The sequence below is a fragment of the Anguilla rostrata genome, chromosome 7 (assembly GCF_018555375.3).
Source record: "Anguilla rostrata isolate EN2019 chromosome 7, ASM1855537v3, whole genome shotgun sequence".
Classification (NCBI taxonomy): Eukaryota; Metazoa; Chordata; class Actinopteri; order Anguilliformes; family Anguillidae; genus Anguilla; species Anguilla rostrata.
Genome location: NC_057939.1, coordinates 2,809,776 through 2,828,558, shown reverse-complemented (window position 1 = coordinate 2,828,558; position 18,783 = coordinate 2,809,776). Strand labels below are relative to the sequence as shown.

Below are 18,783 nucleotides of genomic sequence, written 5' to 3'. Positions count from 1 at the left end.
TACCGTTATTGTGTTATGTACTGGTAATGATTTTACCCACCATTGGGTATAGTTATTTGCAGTGCTCAAGGATATCTAATTAATTTGAAGAAGTGTGACTCATATAAAATAAGTATTTTAATGTCAACATTTGTAACGGCTCAAATGTAACCTAATTTATATTTGTTTATATGCTGAGCTGACTCCTGTATCTAGGATGACTTGCAGGCAGACATGGAAAATCCAGGGGTCAGAGAGTAAAAGTCCTGCCGTGTGTTTCTTCCACCCATGAACTCAGTGTGTGTGCAGACAAACAGGAAGTCTCTGTCTCTCACTGTTAGCGTTGCTAGCGTTGTTAGCGCTGTAACGCGTGTCCTGTGTTTCTGTGCAGACGAACAGGAAGTCTCGGGCGCCATCATCTACACGGTGGAGCTGAAGCGCTATGGCGGCCCGCTGGGCATCACCATCTCCGGCACGGAGGAGCCCTTCGACCCCATCATCATCTCCAGCCTGACCAAGGGCGGCCTGGCAGAGAGGTGACTCACTGAGGCCCCCTGGAGGCCTGGAGGCCCACATTACAGCCTTCATCAGGGAGTCTGATTACAGGGTCGAATCAAACATTACGAATGAGCACGACATTACGACTGATCAGTACCACGCAAAAAATAACCTTCCCACAATGTTTTTATTACAATGGCAAATCATATCTGGAAACAAATGAAGCAAGAAAAATTAAGGGGAAAAAATAGAACCGGTGACAGAACTCTGTCCCTCGGTTGGGAAGATGGCTGTAGCGCAGCTTTGGGGTTGAAAAATGTACCGGAGGTTAGCAGATGGACAGTAACTCCAGCGTGCTTGAGAGTAATCAGGACCCTGACGCTTGTGAACGCTTCACGCTGAACTGGTTTGATAATTTACGGCTCAGATGACATATTCCTCGTGCTTGCGTGACTCTAAAGGCGACAGTTCTGGCCGACTGGCACTAATATTTTGACGTGAGAATATCTCTGAACAATATTTACATGGAGTAGCAGATGGGCTGTGTGTAATATGGAAGCTGTGCGCTAATACAGTGCCGGTGTGATGGGTGCTTAGAGTTGTGTGCAGCAGCCGTCCTGTTCAGAATGGCTAAGTAAGAAACAGAGCAGGGACTAGTTCAGGGCTGGTGTTCTGTTCCTGCTTCTCGTTTGCTATGTGAATGTGCCTCTCAGGACCACTGAAAACAGATTTATCAGTGTTTAAATATGACAGGCGGGCTCTGAAATACAAATCCCCACAACAATCTGCAGAACGGCCTCAATCCGGAATCCAGCTTTGAGTACTGATCCTGCGCATCGACTTCACTGTTTTAAACCTTTTGGTATTCAGCCGCTTTGAAGTCAGACAGTCAGCGACAGAAATAACAAAATTATGTTTTCATATCGCGGGTGCATATCTCCACCTCTGTGTGTTATTCCCGCTCTTGCCGCACGCGCTCTGAGGGTTTTGCGTGCAAAAGGTTGCGTTTCACGCCCCGGTAATTGACCCCAATTTTCTTTCTGACCGCGGCGAGCAGGACCGGCGCCATCCACGTTGGGGACCGGATCCTGGCCATCAACAGCAGCAGCCTGAAGGGCAAGCCGCTCAGCGAGGCCATCCACCTGCTGCAGATGGCGGGAGAGTCCGTCACGCTCAAGATCAAGAAGCAGGGCGAGCGTGAGTCCCACCGCTCCATACCGCCACTCTGTACCTCCGCTCTGTACCGCCGCTCTGTTCCTCCGCTCTGTACCTCCGCTCTGTATCTCCGCTCTGTACCGCCGCTCTGTACCGCCACTCTGTATCTCCACTCTGTATCTCCACTCTGTACCGCCGCTCTGTATCTCCGCTCTGTACCGCCACTCTGTATCTCCGCTCTGTATCTCCGCTCCGTGCCGCTGACACGCTCGAGCGGGCGTGTGCGTCGAGCCCTCTGGGGCTTCCTCTCTCTCAGCTGGACGAATAAGCGGAGAAAGTTAGTTTAGAACTTACTTATTTACCAGGGACCTCATACAATCAGGAATATTTACCAGGGACCTCATACAATCAGGAATATTTACCAGGGACCTCATACAATCAGGAATATTTACCAGGGACCTCATACAATCAGGAATATTTATCAGGGACCTCATACAATCAGGAATATTTATCAGGGACAGTGTAAATTAAAGTATATTTATCAGGGAGGTTGTACTATCAGGTAATTGTACAATAAGGACTATGTATTATGTGGCAAGCCCATTCATCTTATATTCAAATGGAACCTGGGATTATTTAAGGTAGTCTGTGGGTAAGTGAGGACACCCATTTTTGTGCACATTAATGAGCACACGCCCGACCGCCCTCCTCTCTTCCCTGCAGTCGCGAGCCCCAAGCCGTCCTCTGGTTCGGGTCACATGTCCGAGCTGAACGACATGGAGGACGAGGGTCAGACGCTGCCGAAGCCGGGGAAGCTGCCGGACCTCTACGCCGCCGGCATCGCCAGCGAGGACAGCACCGTGGAGTCCTGGGACTGCTCCTCCGCCAACGCTGCCGCCAGTAACCCGGGTGAGGCTGCGCTCTGACTCTCTGACTCTCTGAGTCTCTGAGTCTCTGACTCTCTGACTCTGAGTCTCTGAGTCTCTGACTCTCTGAGTCTCTGACTCTCTGAGTCTCTGAGTCTCTGAGTCTCTGAGTCTCTGAGTCTCTGACTCTCTGACTCTCTGAGTCTCTGAGTCTCTGACTCTCTGAGTCTCTGAGTCTTTGACTCTCTGACTCTCTGAGTCTCTGACTCTCTGAGTCTCTGAGTGTCTGAGTCTCTGACTCTCTGACTCTCTGAGTCTCTGACTCTCTGACTCTCTGAGTCTCTGAGTCTCTGAGTCTCTGAGCGAACTGCAACCTGTGCGTTAACTAACGAGCGTTAATCACGTCCGTTACCCTCCCATCCCAAAAACCCTTGCAGCAGCCACACCCTCTTTTAGCTGTATTACAGTGTATATCGCACGCACTAGACCAGGGGTCTGCTACCCTGGTCCTGGAGAGCCGTGAGCTCTGCTGGTTTTTGTTTCCACCTCAGAATCAGCACTCAATTCAGAAATTCAGACTCAAGTACCCAGGTGAAGTGAGGTAACTGTGTAATCAGCTTCTCTAATTGCGTAATTAAGTGCAGAGTAACAATGAAAACCAGCAGAGTCTGTGGCTCTCCAGGACCAGGGCTGCAGACCCCTGTACTAGACCAATGGGGCCTTTCCAGAACATTCTCCCACTGCCTCACTCCCTCCTTCCCTCTCTCCTTTGCTCCCTTCTCTTCTCATTATCCCCACTACATGCCCCCCCCCCCCCCCCGCCCCCCTCCACCCCATCATGGCAGTGTCACAATATCGTCCACCCGCACTCCATCGCGGCCGCAAATGAAACCCCGCCCACCCGTAACCCGCGGAGACGCAGGTTCCGCCTGACTCCCCAGCGGGCTGACTCAGCCAATCGCCTGGCCTCGTTTAGCGGTTCCGCTGCGTTGCCGGGGGCGATTAGAGAGCGACCGCGGCCCCTGCTGTTCGGCGGCCCTGGCCCTAGCCCCGCGGCGCGCGCGGAATGCTAACCCGCCTCCCCCCCGCGATGGCGGTCGTGGCAAGCCGCGGTGCTCATGGCGAACAAAAGGAAGCTTCCCGCCATCGGGCAACAATTCCAACACCACTGCCCTTTTTTTTTTGTTTGGTTTTGTTTTGTTTTTGGGTTATGAATTGTGATGTGGATGACAGTGACTTCCCCCCCCCCCCCCACACACACACACACACATCACACCCGTGGTAAATGGCGCCGCGTCGTCTAGTCGTTGGCGGTCCCCACTGGCGTCAGACCCGTTCTTTACGCTGCCGCCATGTTCGCGGTGGAATGATATCTGGCATAGTAAGCCGGGGGCCGTAACGAACAGGGCCGGGCAGCCGTCCTGGAGCCGGGGCATCGCGTGTCAGCGCTTCTCACAGGTGTGCCGAGCGAGCGGATGAGAGAGAGACGACGCATATCAGCATAAATCATTTATACTCGCCCCCGCAGCTATTTTTAGCAAATGTGATTGGCTGAGCGCTTTGAAGCACAACAATTGTAGTTAAAAAAAATCACGGCTCACGGTGGCCGTGGATGTTCCTCTTTAAGATCGAGTTGGAAGAAGGAAACCAAACGGGTTTCTGATGATGAGTGTCAGTTCAATTCCATGAATGGGCAGTTCAATGTGGGGAAGAGGTTGCAGGGGAAGCTACGCTAATGGTAGCGATCGCTGCTATCCTTTTGCCATAGCTAACTGATCATTTTCCTGAAACAATTTCGGGCTCAAAATGTCTAGGGTACAGCAACAGGATTTAAAATACCAAAATTGTTTTGTAACGTTTCAAGTGCCCTAATGCATATCCTAAAATTAGCCTTTTGCCTATATGGTGGTTGTGCTGTCAGAGTGTTTCCAGTCTGAACAGAAGATCAGAACACCACCTAGTGGGCGACAGGGTGTACTGCCTCTCCTACGGTGCGTTATTTTGTTCTGTGCTAACGCGTAAGGTCTGCAGTAAACAGACCCCGCACTGTTTTTTGGGCCATTTCTCCCCTCTGTCTCGTGTTCCCAGTAATGCTTGAATGCTCCTGCTTTGAAAGCCTTAGGCTAACCTGCCGCGCCTCTCTGAGTTCTGGCCCGTGCTCCTGGCCTTGATGAAATGGCGGTGTTGCGCTGTAGAAATCTGGGGCTCTGCCAGAATAACAGTCCCGTCACCAGAGCTTAGAATCTGTAATCCACAGAGCCTGAGTTGAGCCAACTTAAAAAGTGCACTGTAATCAGTTTCTTGTAATTCTGTAATTGGAGAAGCCTGACTTTGTGTAATGCTGATTTGCCCAAGTCTACTTGCAGTTTCCATTTCTGTGCTGTTTTCGTGATATGCCAAAAATCCAATTAACATGTTTTCCCTACTTAGTGAGGACTTCAGATCCCACGAATGGACTGCAACGTTGTATCTTCAGATGTGCTCACTTTGATGTAACAATAAGGCAGGAGCATTCGAGATACATTGTTGCCGTCCGTTTATGGGAGTTGCTGTCCTCACTAAGTGGGGAAAAACATGTTTTCTTTGTTAAGTGTTTGGTTGGGGATGTTCACCACAGCACAGCCCAGTGATTGGTGGAGCAGATGCTCTGGGGCTCTTCTCTGTGTGTTTACACTTGTGGGTTCTCTCTGTGGGTAAAGCCTGTGGGTTCTGTCTGTGGGTTTATGTCTGTGGGTTTAAGTGTGTGGGTTCTCTCTGTGGGTTTAAGTGTGTGGGTTCTCTCTGTGTGGGGTCAGTCTGTGGGTTTAAGTGTGTGGGTTCTCTCTGTGTGGGGTCAGTCCCGGGGTACCAGGCCTCGGGGTACAGCTTCCACAGCCACGAGTGGAGAAGCGCCAAGGCCCGGAGCAGCCCCTCGCCCGTCAGCGCCCTCCAGAGGAGCAGCAACGTCCTGCAGGACCTGGGCCTGAGCGACGATGACTGGGACCGCCCCATCGCCAGCGGGTACGTGGGTGCACCCCCCCCCCCCAAAAGAGCTGGACCTGACCCCTCCCCCCGCGCGGTCCTTCCTGACCTGCAGCAGCACCAGCAGACCCCCAGCACCGTGCCCTCTGCCTGCAGTGGGCAAGTTTAGAAGTTAAATGTGGAATGTTGGTGTGCCCTAGCTTTACAGCCACAGAAACATTTATTCCACCTCTTTACCCTTTTAAAAGTCTGTATCCTGGCTTTTGTGGATGGATGGATGGATGGATAGATGGATGGATGGATGGATGGATGGTTAGAAGCCAGGATGGGTATAAAGACAGATAAATGGTTAATTTGTAGTCTGTGCACATAGAGGCGAGAAACAACTACACTCTCAGAAAAAAAGTTATGAAAGTTACTATAGAGGTACAAACACCGGTCACTGGGCTGGTACCCTATAGGCACATAAAATTGTACCCCTAGTCAGCAGTAAATTATTCAGTTGTACCTTACTTTTGCTTGTAAAAAGTATGTATTAGCACCCAAATGGAACAATATTCTACTTTCAGGGTCACATTGGATGAATTTGTTCCCTAAAGAACAAGCATTTACTTCCACTGTAGCTTTATTACTCTGTGTGTATGCTGCACATGCCGTCTTCTGAAGACTGTAGCTCTCTGGCCGACGGGTGGAGGCGGGGCCTAATGGATGAGCCCAGATGAAGGCAGAGTAATGGGGGGGCGGGGCCTAATGGATGAGCCCAGATAAAGGCGGGGGAGGGGGGTAAGGGGGGCGGAGCCTAATGGATGAGCCCAGATGAAGGCGGGGGGGGGTAAGGGGGGCGGAGCCTAATGATGAGCCCAGATGAGGGGGTAAGGCGGCTAATGGATGAGCCGTAAGGGGGGTAAGGAGGGGGGAGCCTAATGGATGAACCCAGATGAAGGCGGGGGGGTAAGGGAGGGCGGAGCCTAATGGATGAGCCCAGATGAAAGGAGGGGGAGAGGTGGGTAAGCGGTAGGGGGCGGAGCCTAATGGATGAGCCCAGATGAAGGCGGGGGGGGTAAGGGGGGGCGGAGCCTAATGGATGAGCCCAGATGAAGGCGGGGGGGTAAGGGGGGGCGGAGCCTAATGGTAATGAGCCCAAGATGCAATGGCGGGGGGGGTAAGGGGGGGCTGACACCTCTCCTCCGGCTGCATCAGTCAGCCGACAGGGCCCTAATTAATCAGTCAGAGGTGTAATTACACACTGCTTCCTGCTCCGCGGGGTTCACACACACACACACACACACTCTCTCTCACACACACACACACACACACATGCTCACATGCTCACATACACTCACACACACACACACACGCACACGCTCACATGCTCACATACACTCACACACACGCACACACACTCACACACACTTGCATGCTTCACACACACACACACACGCTCACACACACAGACACACAGACACTCACACACTCACACACACACACTTGCACGCTCACACACACTCACACATACACACACGCTCACACACACACACACACACACACACACACACTTTTTTTGTATGGTCCATGTCAATGCATGTCTAATAGGTGTGCATTAATTTATTTTTTTTTAAACTCAAATGGTTGTTTTCTGCAAAAAATAGGAATGTTTTGTTTTTTTTAACTGTGACAAAAACTGCTTTTCCTGTCTGCTAGAAAATGAAATTTAATTTGTTGTTAACCATTTATTTGTGTATTCATTCAACATTGTTGCTGTATACCCTCTAAAAGAGATATATTCTCCTGCTGGGTACAGTGATCAGCCTGAGAACATCCACAACTGAGTCTATCTTTTAACAAGGATAGTTAAAAAAGAAGTAAAAATAAGCGTATTCACCATACTATTCAATCCCTTTTGAAACATTTCTTCCCAGGGTAATTCCTGTAGCTATTGCTGAATTGTTGTGTTCCGGGTTTGTGGGCCTGTGGAGTCCCGTGAGGTCAGTGTCTCTGTCTGTGAGGTTATTCTGGGTTGGCCTCTTTGATGTTGTTGATCAAAGACTCTCTTTCCTTGGCATCTGCAGAACCACATCGCTACCCACCGGCTTTATCACAGATAGCAGGTGAGGTTCAGAGGCGTTGCTAACGTGCTAACGTGCTAACGGCAGACAGCCCCTCTCAGTGTCTCAGAGCCAGTCCTCCACCGGGATGCCTTCTGCCCAGCATGGCGCATCCATCTCAGTGTGTCCAAACCCTCCAGGTGTCTCTGTGTGCGTGTCAGCACCCCACCACCAATCAATGCCTGCGCTGACCATTGACCCCCCCCCCCCCCCCCACGTCGCCCTGATCAGTGTATGGTGCCCCTCGTCGGCCTTTCCGTGATGTTAAACTCGCTCCTCTCAATCACCCCCCCCCCCCCCCACTCCCCACCCCGCAGGTTCACCGTGGGGCATGATGGGACTGAACCAGACCAGGAGGAGAACTTCTGGTCACAAGCGCTGGAGGACCTGGAGACCTGCGGCCAATCCGGGATCCTGAGGGAGCTGGAGGTAGCGTGCATCAAACCCGTCATCCATCCCTCCCTCCATCCATCCATCCAACCATCCATCCGTCCAATATCAAACCCCTGCCATCCATCCATCCAATATCAAACCCCTGCCATCCATCCATCCAATATCAAACCCCTGCCATCATCCATCCATCATCAAATCCTCACCATCATCAATCCATCCATCCACTGCCATCCATCCATCCAACCATCCAATCCATCCATCAATATCTATCAATCAATCCATTATCTAACCCACCTATTCCTGGTCAGGGTTGTGGGGGGACTGGAGCCTATCCCAGTATGCATTGGGCGAGAGACAGGAATTAACCCTCTAGGCAGGTTGCCAGTCTATCGCAGGGCACGCACACCATTTGTTGCATATTGGTTACTGTTCAGTGGTTCATGTGAATATAGGTTTGGAATACTGCAAATAAAAAGGTCATGTGTTCCTCAGATTTAACGCCCAATTTTATGACGCTGCATGTGAACCAGGAAGTAACATGCTAATTTATGTCTTCTCAAACTCTTTATTATAAAAGACATAGGTTCTCTTTTTTTTGAATCACTGATTAAAAACTGTAAGCATTAAACGGAGAGGCACACTTTTCACTGATATACAACTGGAGCTACATCTCCTCTGTAGCTGGGTCAGGGTTCATCTAAAATTATTTTAATAGCGCTGTTTATTTTAATGCACGGTATGATTTAATAAGCCAGTTTTCCTCCCGAAGCTGCATTCTGGCCAGCAGTAAAGCACGCGTGATTATCTTTAAGTCTGCGACACCCATAAATCGGTGGCTGTGTGCAAACATTAAAATACTAAAGAACAAAATGCACCCTCATCCAAATAAATAATGCTAGTGCAAGACAGAGACGCTCTGAAGAATGGTAATAAAATCCACACACCACAGTTACTGCCCCCAGTAAAAAAAACTTTAGTCACCACACAAAAAAATATTACAACATTAAAATAACAAATGCTTATGAGAGAATTATTATGGGCCAGCTGTCACTGAACCAAGAGGGTTTTTTTTTATTTTCCTTTTAATGTGCATGAGAGCATTGTGCCCTGAATAGATAAAATAGAAAATACACATAAAAAAATACATTAAAATATAGAAATATGAAAAATATTAAATAAGACATTTAGCGAATTTCAATTAAGATAATTAAAATAAGAATATAATAATAGCTAAATAATAAATATAAATAATGTAATTTTTGCTCTGAGAGGGAGGGTTTGTGTGGCTGCGTGTGTGGTTGCCTGCGTAAGCATTTTGTCCCCCCCCCCCTGCCCCCCCCTCGTTTAGGCCACCATCATGTCGGGCAGCAGCCTGAGTCTGAACCACGACCCCCCCGCGCCCCGCCCCCGCAGCCACCTGGGCCGGCAGTCCAGCTTCCAGGAGCGCAGCACCAGTCGCCCCCCCAGCGCCCCCGCCAGCCGCAGCAACACCCTGCCCAGCGACGTGGGCCGCAAGTCCTTCGCCATGAGGAAGATGAGGCAGGAGATGAAGGACCTGCTGTCGCCCGTGCCCACGGAGCTGCACAAGGTACGCAAGGGTGGGGGCGGGGGGCGGGGGGCATGCGGGGGGAGAACCGGACCCAGGTCGGGTCCCTGCGATTTCGGCACGGCCACTAGAGGGCGACGTCCATCTGCCAAAACCTGCTGGGATGGGCTCTGTGCTCAGTTTGTCAGTTGGGCTGTTTTCCTGAGGGAGGGGTTTCCATGGCAACAGTTGCTTGGTTCCCGTTCTTCCCGAGGCCTTACTGTCTGTAGGCTGAGGCTCGACGTCACGCTCAGTGCTTTAGAGAGACAGGGGCTCTGCGTGGCTGTCTCGGGTTGTACTGAGCCCAACCGCGTTCCCCTCGCTGGCTGTCCCCTCCCCAGGTGACGCTGTTCAAAGAGACGGACGTGGAGGACTTTGGGTTCAGCGTGTCCGACGGGCTCCTGGACAAGGGGGTCTACATCAACAACATCCGCCCCTGCGGACCGGCCGAGGTGGGCGGGCTCAAGGCCTTCGACAGACTGCTACAGGTACCGCCCGCCTGGGTGCTCGCCGGTCAGCGTCGACTGCATTACCCAGAATCCAACACTGCGGCAGCTTCCTCTGTGTCGAGAGGAGATCTTGGGTGTGTTTTAGTCCTGCGTCACCAGGGGGCTGACAGAGTCCCTGCTTCAGGCCACAAGTCAAACAATCATTCAATTAATTACGGCAATCGTCTCTGTCAGTCAGTCAATTACCACTTAATCAGGCGCAAGATAAGAGTGACAGGGCGATATTTATGCTCACTGGCACTTGCGACGTCGTCTGACTCAGCCCTGGTGCATTAAACAACGAGGCAATAAATTTAAACCGTCTCGCAAGAATGTGCCATTTCTTTCAATGTAGCAGTGCTGGGTGTAATGTCCGTCTCCTTTAGCATGAGCGTTGAACTTCACACGAGCCTCAGCAGCTGAACGCAGAGTTCCCCGTCTGGTTCTGTCAGCTGCCGTCAGAACAGCCTTCCTGTGTGAACACGCTTCTCAAATGGTCTCTGTGCTTTGAGCGCTGTGTATGCTTGAACAATGTTTTAAAAACTTTTTAATAACGACTAGCTTAGCGACTTATTTGGCACAATATTACTTGTTGAGGCAATTGTGTGTGCATCACGTGTCACATTCCCTAGGTTTAGCAAGTCCAGAAGAATCTCAGTGGAAGCTTTGATCATGTGTCTGACACAAATGCGACCAGTTACATAAAAACATTTTAACATTTCACATTGCCCTCTACCATTGAGGAGTGACTTATGATTACTCTTGTAAAAAACATTTTTGTGTTTTTTTAAGAAACTGCGTGATCCACTTTAAGAGGGATACATTTTCCATGACCATCGCCTGCTTTAAATACAGATTGAGTAAAATGTGTCTTTATGGCGTAACTACACACCAGCATTACACAGTCATAAGCACGGTGTGACGCGTACCATGCAGAAAGAGAGGGCACACACCCAGTGACCTCAGGAGGAGCCGACTGACTGACGATCAGATTATTACAAATAAAGAGAACGCTGCTCTCTCTTTATGCTCCAATTTACCATTTATTTATTTACCAAAAGCTGGAAAACAAATGCTATATTGAGCATAAACAGCATTGACAGCATATTACAGCTCGCAAAAATGCTGTTACACTGACATAATGTATACCGCAATCACTTAATAACACATATTTTGAAACCTGCTGGATGTAATTTGCTGTATGCGTTATGGCGGTGGTATGACACTTGTTATAAGCTGTAATTGGCTGTCAGCGCTGATAACGGCAGGTGTTATGTGATGATTGTAACAGCGTTGTGCAGGCTTTATGGTGTATACTTCTAGTGACGTATTACCAGGTGACGGAACTACAGTTCATAATTTAATTGAAGACTTCACTAAAGTAATTTGACCTCAATAAAATTTGTCAAGTGAAATGCAAATAAAAATGAACACAATTAAAGCAATGCAAAAAGGACATTTTATAATGGCATGTTTTTAAGCCAAGAGATTAATATTTCAAATGAAGGCGAGTCTCAAAATGTTGGTTTAATATAAACAGCAAGGAGGAACCTGGGCGTGCGACTTTCTTCTTTTCCATTACAGGCAGACTTGTAGTCATCTTTTGAGGACAAAAGCTAAAAGCAGTCTGTCCTTGTTTTGAAAAGTACCAGAGTTTACAACTAGGTGCAAATGACATAATTAGCTAAAGTACAGTTGCTAACACTATGCGTTGCGTTTCAAGATGTTAAAATACACAATGCTTACAGTTTTACGTAAATGTTATTGCACTGTTAAAACTTTGTTTGTATTTTCTTTGACAACTTGACAAGTTTCCAAATGGATGGCAGGCCCTGCGCAGTCGCAAGGGTGCGAAAGGAAGTGAAAAAGTCTTGGGGAATTGCAGAAAGGTGCTAATAGAACTGCGTGAAAGTCCCAGGAGTTCACTAGAATGAGTGTAAACTCAGGTCATCCCCCATACCTCCGGATGAACTACTGCCACATGTAATAATGAGTTAAAAAATCATTGTCTTCTACTCTCAAGTTTAGCTGATACTGGTCTAATTAACTACTATCTAGTTATTAGTACACTTAAATTAAGATATTTCCAAATTGGGAAAAATACAGGTATAAATTACGTAAAATCTACGGCTTAAAATTGAGTTTATTTCCCAAGTTGTCTGACAGGATCGAAAATAAAATATGAAGGAGAATTCAGTCCTATTTAAGAAATACATTTATCATAAAGCGATATTACATGCAGTGCTATGAGTAAATTTGGGGAAAAACAATAAAAATAGAAAAGTGTAATCGTTCCACGTTTCCTTCTCAGGTGAACCACATCCGGACCCGGGACTTCGACTCCTGCTTGGTGATCCCGCTGATCGCGGAGTCGGGGAACCAGCTGGACCTGGTGATCAGCCGGGACCCCGTGGCACCCCCGCCCGCTGTAGAACTGTCCCAGCTCCCCACAGAGGCCCTGGTGGACTGGCCCGAGGCCGGAAACCATGGCAACGGCCAGATGAACTCCAGGCTAGTGGAACTGGAGGTCAGAGACTCCACCAAGACCTTATAGCAGGGGGGGGTGTGTGCAGGCTGGAGCCGTGGGACAGGCACCCAAACACCCCCCCACCCCCCCCCCCTAAAACAAAACACCCCCACCCCAGGACTGTTCCCCATGGTGCTAATATAAACCCTCTGGCACAGTTTCTCTGGGTATAATTGGGGGCTGGAGCACACTCACCAAATTTACCCCCAAAACACCAGAGAACAAGCCATGGTGATGGAGATCCCCCCCCTCCCCCTCCCCTTGATGACCCAATGAGACCCATTTCCCGCCCACTTTCCTGTAATGGTGTCGTCCCCCCCCCCCCCCCCCCCAGCCACCATTCAGGAGATGAAGAGCTGAGGAAGACCTCTGGGAGAATCTACAAGGGAGGAACAAACAGTGCCATCATTAGTTATTTCATACGGCTGGACAATAATGCAAATGTGAGAATTATCCATTTGCATATGACGTTGGACTAATCATGCTTTGTGTGTGTCCGTGTGTGTGTGTGTGTGTGTGTGTGCGTTTGTCTGATGTGCAGGAATATGGTACGGATGTCACAAGACCTGAGAAATCTTAATTGGGAGAAATGTGTCCTTCCCTTGCCCGTAAGGGACCGAGCAGGTGCAGCTAGCTGCTGGTGTGTAAGAGTACTGCTGCCAGCTCACCCCAGGAGAGCACACAGAGAGGGATCCCTGTGAACGTAAACGATTCCTGATCCTGTCCCTTTTAGTAATTTAGGAAAAACGAAAGCAGTCACCGGGAGGAAACGGCCCAGCACTTTCCCCACGAGTGAGTCTGTGTCCGTTAGTCTTTCCCAAGGCATTCCCCAGAATGCAAAGGCTTGGGAGGACAGCATTTTACCGAGAACAAGGCTTCCGGAAGGATGAGGTCCAATTTATACTTTTCCTTTGGCATTACTTTACGAAGGAGTTGCCCGTCTGTCGCCCACTAATGACAGAAAAGTACAGCACACGATAAGCACATTATCACAAGGCATGTTCAGCACTGGCAATGAGGACGACCACACAGGCAGCCGGTTTTCAAGTTCCCTTCCGTTTAAATTGGTCGGGCCATTTCGGGTGAGTCGTCGTGGCCAGTAGTGCACATTCAGCGAGGGGAGAGGGCAGTCGCAGGGAGAAAGAAAACGCCTCGCGATCTGCAGCCGGAAATCTCAATCATGTCGGGCGGTTAATGTGCAAAAAAAAAAGATGCTGAAAGAGGTTGTGAGTGCTGATTAGGGAGGGGGGGTGGGTCTGTGAGTCTGTTTTCTGTGCAGGGGCTGGGGTTGAGGACGCTTGTGTTCTGACAGGGAGAATCTGTCGCCGTTTCTTTCAGATGCAAGTCGCAGGACGTAACACAGGATGACACGTTTCTGAGCTGCGTTCCCTCCTTCTCAGCGAGTCAAACTTAAATCCGTAACTGACGCTCACGAGAGGGCCTGTGGATTACTGCGCTCGTGAGAATACCTGCAGTACTTCACAGATTCTCATTCAGCCAGTGACGCTGACGTTTGAAGTGCGCTAGCGGTCAGAAGCTTTGTGGAAGGACGCGGGGGACACAGCTAACGGCTCGCGGTAGCACGTCAAACCCTGGGATTGGAACTCATTTTTAATGCCGTCCTCGTTCCAGTCGAGCTTAGCAAATGGTTTCTGTCAGGCTTACCTGTACATGAACTCAGCATACTGGCCAAAAGGGAAAAAAAGCTTGTGATAAGCTTATTATGAATAAGCGTGGCTTGTCCTATTTCATAGAGGCATATCTGACCGTGAGATGCCTCTATGCCTCAGCATCACTGCAATGCTTAAAAACCTAGCTTTCAGACTTCATAAAATTACACAACCTTGCAATAATTACTGCCAGGTTCGATCAATCTCTCAAAGCAGACTTTTTTTTTGGATGCACATAACTCCCAAACCTCATAAGTATGACTGGAAACACATGACATCAGATGTGTGTAAATAGCAACCTGAAACACAAGCCAACACGTAATGTAAGGTAATACTGCGTATATGTGTATGCCTGGGAGGTGACCTGCATTAAAAACCCATCCAGTCCGGGTCCTGCTCTGGTCTGTTGCCTGTGATGTTGTGGTCTGATTCCACCCATTTTTAAATGCGTTACATCTGACAAATCTACCCATAAGAGGGTTTATCACAGGGTGGCAGAATAATGTATGATCATTACATTGGGCTATTTTCCTTTTGAAAGGTGTGGGAAACGGAAGGATTTTTTTTTTCTGGCTATATGTGAAGACAATTGAATTTGTATTTCAGTTACATCATGAAATGTATTGAATTGTGTGAAGCGAATACACAGTTACACAAATTACTTTCCATACGGACTCCATTTTTCCAGCACTGGAGATGTGCTCGGGCCCTGCTTAATGTAGGTTAAATTTATTAAATATTATTACATTTTCTCTGGTTACTCCTGACAGGGCAGGTGGCACTGGTACTTTTGCACCTTATCCCAAGTTTGCAAAGAGCTCAGTTTTTAGGAATAGACCAGAGATTTGTGTGACAATAATGACAATATTTATGCAATGTGGACAATGATCTGGGGAGCTTGTGTGATGTACTTTGGTGAATTAAAAAAGAAAAGAAAAGAAAAGTGAGCCATCTGTGTTAGTCTAGAAGACTTCAAATGAAAAGTCAAAATCAGTCCTTCAGGCTTCGATTTTTCCTGCGATGCACAAAAATGGCACATGCAGGAAAGAACGCAGCGTTCACGGGCAGCGGAATCCCAGCATGCACTGCACTGGAGGTCTGCTGCTTGGCTAGAAATCTCAGGGTCCTTTCAGCAGATCTGCAGGATGCTGTGCGTCCATCTTGTGACCTTGCGGTCGAGGTGTCAAGGTGCCAAGAGGAGAGGGGGGCAGCCTTACCCAAACCAACGAGGGGTCAGGGCGAAGGGCACGGGGAAGGCCCATTACGTTGAGGGTCGAGTAGCTTCATCTCAAATGAAAACGAGGGAGGGTGTGGAAAACACACGTGAACCCTCGCTGAATATGGAGGTTGAGTTGACTTGAAACTGATGCACTAAAAGTGCTGCCTGCTTCTCTTTAGAGAGGAAAAACAAATCAAGTTTGTCTTTTTTTTTTTTTTTTTAAATCAGGGGGACGAGGGGGTGACTGGAAAAGGGCATGTAACGGACACTAATTACCCAGAACACCCCTGTGTCTCAGAAGATTTTCTAATAGGACGTCTGTGCACATGTTTATTGTACTTCTTTCCCGAACAATTGTGGTGATCCCGATCAACGTTCCCACTGAAAATCAAGAAATGAAAAACAAACCTCTGATTCTTGTCACAAAAACTCTTTAAAAAAAAAAAACAACACAAGCATGAACTAGTCAACCAGAACATGAAAACCTAAATCTAAACATTTCTGCTTTTCTTCTTTCTACTTTTCCCCTGCTTTGAGTAAATACGGTATGGACAATTATGCTAATCTATGTGAAACTGGCGTTGTTTAAAAAAAAAAAAGAAAAAAAAAAGGTATGTTTCTGTACGTTTCATTGTGTTTCTGAGCCCCAAAAGGCTGTTATACAAATATGGGTCATTTGTAAAATGGCACTTGTGTGTTTTCACTGGCATTCAGGGTTGGGGAAAATTTCTGAACTGTCAAAAAAATTTATTTGAAGCATAAAAATTAAACGTGAATCTGGGATAATTTCACTCTTCGTACAGGTTTTTACAGCAGTAAAACACACAAAGGAAACAAAAAATAAAACTAATTTAAAACAAACACTCCAGCACATTTGTGTAAAATAGTGGCTTTCAGTGAGTGATGTTATCCTTGTTGTCAACACCCATTCATCTGCCCTCATTGCAGACAGTAAAACCCGTAACGGATCAACTGGATCCCTTTCATTAAAACCCGTAAAGGATCAACTGGATCCCTTTCATTAAAACCCTGTAACGGATCAACTGGATCCCTTTCATTAAAACCCGTAACGGATCAACTGGATCCCTTTCATTAAAACCCGTAACGGATCAACTGGATCCCTCTCATCCACACCTACTTTCAAGGGGACTGCTTCAATTCAGATCTGGGCCTCGTACGCACTAGCATTAAAACCTGTTTCGAAAAACCATTTCAGCTCCTCTAAACCTGACAAGTCCGCACTATCAGGGGTTTGCAAAAAAAAAAAACATTTTAGTTTAAAACCCCTCGGAGCAACGATCGAAACCTTTTCTGAACTAAAACTGCTAGTGAGTAGGAGGCCTTGCAGAGGAATGTGATTATTCCATTTTTACCATTTGAAGACACTTTAGTTGTGGTCCACTTTAGCTGCGATGCGTTTATTCCCACCTGTTTACATTTAAGGTAATTTGTCTTATCTTATTTACCCAGGACTACTCATGAATTGATTACTTGCCATTAGTTTACACACACAACTGCTGCTTTTTGCATTTACTTTTTTTAACAAATAATTTATTGAAGTATTAACCATTTACTGGTGGTGACATGGCTTACATATCTGTACAACCAAATGCACCTTAATTTGTTATCTATAAGATACGCATTTCTACTGAGACATTTCACTGGATTTTAGCACTGCCAATGAAACTAAGTACCATATAAATTGTACAATAAAGGTAAAAATCAATATCACATTCAAGTCCCTCAAAACTGTATTTTTATTTATAATGAACAAGTACTACAAACTGTAAAGTATTTTTGTACAAATTTAATACTTTGGTAGCATGATCTTTATGGTTGATGTAAAACTTTGGGAATTCCTACCATTGTAAACCTTTGTATGGATAAGAAATACACAATAAAAGGTATTAAGAGTGGGATATGATGCTCAAATGACTTATTTTCTGACGTGGGCATTTGTTCTACGCTTCTTTAAAAAGAAGTCCAATTCCATGACCATTTGCTGAACAAAGAGCCAGATTGTGGAACTGTGTCGCCACCGTGTGGCAGTTGTTTGACATGTCAGCAATACAGTAAATAGAATTACTTTCTTCCTTTGAGTAGATGCAATGCTCTTCCCCTTCCTGACAACGTGCAACTTTGAGCGGTGTTGCAGAACGTAGGCTCAGAAGAAGGCAATATTAGCAGAGATCCACGTGTTCCAGGATAATGTGAGTAATATCGCAAATTGTATGTAATGTCATGTGATGGGTGGTAGTGTAATATACCGAGAAATGATTTCATGTTGTTGAAGTGTGTACCCTGATTATACTGTCCCTCAGTGTGCAGTGAAATATGTGGCCTACTAATTTACAAATGCAAAATTAGATTGCAGATAAAACACAACATTTAGGTAAATATTATGTAATTACTGATTGACAGGTTAGCTGACTGGGAGCCAAATTCATCTCCACCCTGGACCCCAGTGAAGGATGCCAAGGAGTGAGAAGGCCAATGAGCTCGCAGCCTTTCAAACGCCCTTCGGCTTCAATGACTTAACTGTGATTATCTTTGGGCCTTCAGGATGCTCCGGAAACATTGCAAAGGCTGATGGGTAAGGCGTTGGAGGACATCAGAGGCTTTTTGGCCACATACTCAGCCGATGTGGCGATGTTTGGTGAAACCTACACGTTCACCACTCTTGTCAGGTGCTTCAGTAGATCAAGTCAAGCTAGGTTAACCATCAAGCCTTGTGTGCGTATGAGTTAATCTAAAATCAGCTATTTTTGAAGGAGCTTAATGAAAAGAACGCAGTCAACTGCTTTCACAGAATAAAACTTGTTTGTCAAAATGTCACATGGAATGATTGGCTATTTACACGTGAGAACAAAACATGTGACATGAAATACCACAGGTTACCTTTTCCCACTCCCATTTCATAAGTGGGATTGCTTTTATAGTTCACATGTGTGCTTTTGACATGTTGGGTGTTCACATGTGGTTTTTGGACATGTGGTTTTTGAACATGTGGTTTTTTGTGTAAGGGACGGGCTTGCATACGCAGCTGTGAGGCCTCTTGGGTGAGGAAGGAGCGGATCTGACTGACGTTGTGAAGGGAGTATCTGCAGGACCGGGGAGTTTCCGCAATGTGCCCCGACAAGCTCAGCTGGTCTTCCGTGGTAAAACGCCAGCGTACTTAACTGAGCGAGGAGACACTGCGGAGGCACCAAAAGTTCACCAACGACACAAGCTTGCCACTTCTGCTGCACGTGCACCCTTCAAACAAATGTACAGTTATCATTCAGCCATTTTACTGCTTTATAGCACTCCTGGCGTGTTGACCGGGCAGTAATGAAGT

General features: G+C 47.3%; 1 protein-coding gene across 13 annotated transcripts in view; it reads left to right on the top strand.

The window, feature by feature from the left end:
• Nucleotides 1-17,363, top strand: part of LOC135258779 (glutamate receptor-interacting protein 1-like) — a 215,311-nt gene extending 197,948 nt beyond the window's left edge. For 10 of the 13 annotated variants that reach the window (XM_064342351.1, XM_064342356.1, XM_064342352.1 and 7 more), the window contains 9 exons: nt 371-515; nt 1,535-1,674; nt 2,356-2,541; nt 5,336-5,498; nt 7,529-7,567; nt 7,882-7,993; nt 9,306-9,545; nt 9,884-10,030; nt 12,342-17,363. In XM_064342351.1, coding sequence (XP_064198421.1) covers nt 371-515; nt 1,535-1,674; nt 2,356-2,541; nt 5,336-5,498; nt 7,529-7,567; nt 7,882-7,993; nt 9,306-9,545; nt 9,884-10,030; nt 12,342-12,584 — 1,415 coding nt within the window. In that variant the 3' untranslated portion in view covers nt 12,585-17,363. The remainder of the gene's footprint in view (nt 1-370; nt 516-1,534; nt 1,675-2,355; nt 2,542-5,335; nt 5,499-7,528; nt 7,568-7,881; nt 7,994-9,305; nt 9,546-9,883; nt 10,031-12,341) is intronic. The other 3 variants (XM_064342360.1, XM_064342350.1, XM_064342349.1) reach the window with 1 other exon arrangement.
• Nucleotides 17,364-18,783: the final 1,420 nt, after the last annotated feature.